The following is a 4,773-nucleotide window of genomic DNA, read 5'->3' as shown; positions in this document are numbered from 1 at the left end:
CGATTATTGCTTCATGATAATCAATTATTTTAGTTCAAAAGCATCTGATAATCGATTATAGCATTATCATAATCGATTATACTAGTAAAAATTACAATGTTTATCATTGTCCTACTACATTCAAAATCTACAAGTTGCTTTTTAAGTATTTTCCTATTACATTCAAAAACTACAAGTTGCAGCATCATCAAAACTTATCTTCAGGTTTTACCAATACTCCCTTATTGGTAACACCTTTTTCACTAGTGAGAAAGTATTTTTTAAAATGTTTCATTTTACTCCCTACATGTTTAACAAACAACATTCCCTTATATAGATTTTCAAATATTTTTATAACGAAGTATTTGTAACATCCCAAAAAGATCAGTCTTCTTGTTTCTAATTTATACTCATCTAACTACCATAAATATAATGTATGTTCAAGTGTATATTTTTTTTTCAAAGAAGAAATATGAATACTACATTAATAAGAGGATTTTTTTCTATATATATATATCTTAATCTCCCATGCTCATATTTGAAACCTTATATTTGCTCCTTACCATCATCTATAAGATTCGTTGCAAAGACATCTACCTAATTCTTTGCCCATGTATATAATTTAAACATATATATGATCATTGCAGATTGACACCAAAACAGCACAAAAGAAATGAAGGATAAACTTATTTATTTTTAAAAGTTCTATAGTAATTTTTATAAAGATTTAAATAAATTTTGTTGTAACTATTTAGTACAATTTAGTTTCATAAGTCAATACACCACATCATATCATTCATACAATCATAATCATCTATTAAAACTTTACCATGATCTAGAGTCAATTTCTGGAATACTCATATCAGTCATGCACCTATCATAAGTTAATATCAGCCACAACATTCCCCTTATCCAAAACTCACCATTTTTATCCCAAACCACCATGACAAGGTTAATTCATTGTTATCCTTTAAGTCACTATATTATTTAATACCAATTCCACAGACTAAAAATGTCCTTCGACTTTCATCACCTAAATCCCATTTTCTATATAAGTGTGAGAGTTTAGTATAATCAATATGACTTCACTCTCTACGCTAAAACTCAATGCAACCTCACCTTGTTGAATATAACATTTCTCCTTAGGATTTATCATATTAATAAAATTTTCATAATCATAATATATTAGTATCACATGATCTCATAAGTTTTCGGTATTCAAGTCTAAGTTTTATTCATTCTGACACACACTCTCACTTCGAGAATTTTCATATCATCCATTCTCATTAAGTCATAAAAATCCATCACAAAAAATTTCATATCCTATTAATGAAGTTATAATCAGATATTAATCATTCAACTCATCCTTTAACATTAGACACAAATAAATGTATAAAACATTAGTTTCGGAGATGTATAGATGTGGTGTTGATGCTCTTGTAAAGTCTTGCGCTTGTCATAAATTTTTAATACAATAGATTCAATATCAACAACAATAATTTCCCCTATTCCAAAATCACTATCTTTATCACAAAAACCACCATGACATGGTTAGTTCCATTTTAAGTCACAGTATTATTTTGTACCAATCTCACATAATAGGAACCTCATTCGACTCTCACCAAATAATCTTCATTCTTTATATGAGTATGAGATTTTAGTATAATCAGGATGACTTCACACCGAAATTCCTACACCAATATATACATTACACTATACAATATGGGCATTTCTCCTTAGAAATAACCATATTCATACCATTCACTCAATATATATCAATACAATAATTTCAGGTATTTCTTAGTCACACAACACACTTCAATTTTAAAAAAAAGTTACTCGTTTTATCTAACACATTCAGGACTTCTAAACTATGCTATTTTGATTCTTCAAACTAAAACTAAATTTTTTCTTTTCAAGTTTAAATTATCATCATCAACCTAATATGTGACGTTGTTATGTCTTTTCCCTATGAAGGACGACTGAAGGGAATAAGCTTAATTCATTTTGTAGATATACAATGTTCATTTTGTGTTCAAATGCTTCACATGTAAAAATGAAATGTAATGAGGTTATTAACACTTCACCGAATAAAATTAATTTCAATAATAAAAATAAATAAGAATAAGGTGAAGAATATCTCACTTAAATAAAATAAAATAAATCCAAAAGTAAATGTAAATAAAAGTAATATTTTAGAAACCTAAATCAATAAAATAAAATAAATATCAATAATGAAGATAGATAAATAAAAAGATGAGATTAATACCATCTTACTCAATAAAATAAATATTAAAATAAATATAAACACAAATAAAATATGAACATCCTAGTAAATAATAAATTAAAATAAATAAAAACGATAAATAAATAAATAATGAAGATAAGGACACGTAATCTAATGAAATAAAAATATAACTAAATAAAAATATGAGATTATGATCATCTCACTTACTAAAATAAATCTCAACAAAAAATGAGATTATGATCATCTCACTCAGTAATACCGTTGCACTGGTCGACTTCTGCTTTAGCTCTTGAAAGCTAGCTTCACACTTATTAGTCCAAGCAAAAGGTCGATCCTTCCTAGTCAATTGTGTCAATGGTGCTACAATCCGTGCAAAGTTCTTAATAAAGCGACGATTGTATCCCACCAAACCCACAAAACTTCTGACTTCAGTAACCGTCTTAGGTCTCTCCCACTGAAGTACTGCTTGCACCTTAGATGGATCAACAGAAATTCGACCAGCTGAAATCTCGTGCCTTAGGAAATTAACCTCTTCCATCCAGAACTCACACTTAGACAGCTTTGAATACAACTTTCTCTCCCTCAACACTCCAAGTACTGTTCTAAGGTGATCTTCATGCACTTCTCGAGTCTTAGAATAAATCAGTATGTCGTCTATGAAGACCATAACAAATTTATCTAAGAACGGTCTAAAATTTTTGATCATGTAGTTCATGAAAATGGCTGGAGCATTAGTCACACCAAAAGGCATAACTGCATACTCATAGTGGCCATATTTGGACTTGAAAGTCGTCTTCTGCACATCATCCACTTACACCAAGATTTGATGATTTCTTGATCTCAAATCAATCTTAGAAAATATCATAGCTCCGTGCAGCTGATCCATTAAATCATTTATCCTCGGCAATGGATACTTATTCTTGATAGTCAACTTAATCAATTGCCGATAGTTGACACACAACCTAGAGCTACCATCCTTCTTCTTTACTAGCAACACGGGTGCTCCCTATGGCGAAACACTAGGCCATATAAACTGCTTCTCTAAAAGATCTTCAATCTACTTCTTTAACTCGGCCAACTCAGCTGGAGCCATCCGATACAGGGCTATAGACACTGACCCTGCTCCTGACACTAGGTCTATAGAGAACTCTATCACTGTTGAAGGAGGTAAACCAAGAACTTCTTCAAGGAATACGTCCAAGAAATCGTTCACAACCCGAAGATCTACACTCTGATTTCCACAAGCCAAAAGGTTAAAGTCTTAAGCCACCTCCGTATGAGACATGATCAAGAAACAATTGGTGCCTTCCATTATATCCTGTCTCAACACGCCAATCGACAAGGACATGTCTTCGTCTTCACTAGGAAATATCAGCTTCTTTTCACCATAGTCCAAAAGAATGCAATTGGCAATTAACCAATCTATTCCCAATATTACCTCTAGCCCTTGTAGAGGTAAGCTAATAAGGTTCACTCTGAACTTGTGCCCATCAACCTCAATAGGACATCCAGAACACACCGTAGATGTCCTAACCAACCCAGCTGCTAGTGTAGACACCACTAGATCACACTGAAGCTCTCGGACTACTAAACCCATCCTCTCCACACAAGTCTCAAACACAAAAGAATGTGTCACCCCAAATCAAATAAAGCCACACAAGAAGGTCCAAATAACAAACAGTTGCTGACAATGAGTTAATTGACCGCCTAAGCTCCAGCCAAAGCATATACTCTACCCGCTGCCTGAGGTCTAACACCACCCCTCTGTACTGCTCTCCCAACATGATATGATTGCGGTCCTGCCCTCCTAGCTGTAGGACAATCTCTAGCATAGTGACTGTCTTGCCTGCAGATGTTACACCTCTTGAATCCCACCATCTGAGGGCAAGTTGTCTGAAGATGCGACCCTCCACATGCGTAGCATCTCATAGTGCTAGCAAAACTAGATTGCCCCTACTGCAAAGAAGATTGAGAGGAACAACCCTTGGACCCAGAAGAAGTAGGTTTAGAAAAAGGCGACCTCCTGGAACTGGAACCACCCCTAGACGCCACTGGTCCTCCAACCCTCAGTGGTTGGCTCTACTGACTATCCACTTCCTTCTTAGTCTTCTCAAGAACTCTTGCTTTCTCCACTATTCATAACTTCTATAAATTATCTTTGAGGGTCCTCAGATGACACTCTTGCGTTTGATAACGGTCTAAAAACCATTATTTTCATACTTAAATTTGATATCAAAACACACCCTTTGTGGCTTAGAATGAGCTTAAAATTAAGTAAAACACTTAGTTAAGTCATGAGAGAGTCAAAAGTTGGTTTTAGAGATATTATGCTTGTTTTTACATTGTTTTGCAGGGTTTTGATGAGAATGGAAGAAGGAAGTAAATCAAGGTCGACTTAGACTCGTGAAAGATGAAGAAAAAGGATGAAAAGAAGAGTCAAAGTGATCGCTGAGCGTCATAATGGACCGCTGAGCGTCCAGGACGATTAGGGGAAAACCGCTCAACGGTCCAACGGCTAAAGGGGAAACCGTTGAGCGGTTTACTTA

At 34.0% G+C, this 4,773-nt stretch overlaps 2 protein-coding genes across 2 annotated transcripts; both read right to left on the bottom strand.

Moving 5' to 3' along the window:
- Positions 1-2,426: 2,426 nt before the first annotated feature.
- On the bottom strand, positions 2,427-2,978 carry LOC106779876 (uncharacterized mitochondrial protein AtMg00860-like). Its single transcript, XM_014668088.1, has one exon. It carries the CDS (start codon positions 2,976-2,978, stop codon positions 2,427-2,429), a length of 552 nt encoding a protein of 183 aa, XP_014523574.1.
- A 306-nt stretch (positions 2,979-3,284) lies between these two features.
- On the bottom strand, positions 3,285-3,824 carry LOC106779875. Its single transcript, XM_014668087.1, has 2 exons — positions 3,533-3,824; positions 3,285-3,451 (listed from the first exon to the last, which is right to left on the bottom strand). Exons 1-2 carry the CDS (start codon positions 3,822-3,824, stop codon positions 3,285-3,287), a joined length of 459 nt encoding a protein of 152 aa, XP_014523573.1.
- Positions 3,825-4,773: the final 949 nt, after the last annotated feature.

This window comes from Vigna radiata, unplaced genomic scaffold, assembly GCF_000741045.1.
Source record: "Vigna radiata var. radiata cultivar VC1973A unplaced genomic scaffold, Vradiata_ver6 scaffold_73, whole genome shotgun sequence".
Classification (NCBI taxonomy): Eukaryota; Viridiplantae; Streptophyta; class Magnoliopsida; order Fabales; family Fabaceae; genus Vigna; species Vigna radiata.
Note: the sequence above shows the minus strand (reverse complement) of the source record. Positions and strands in the feature narration are given on the sequence as shown.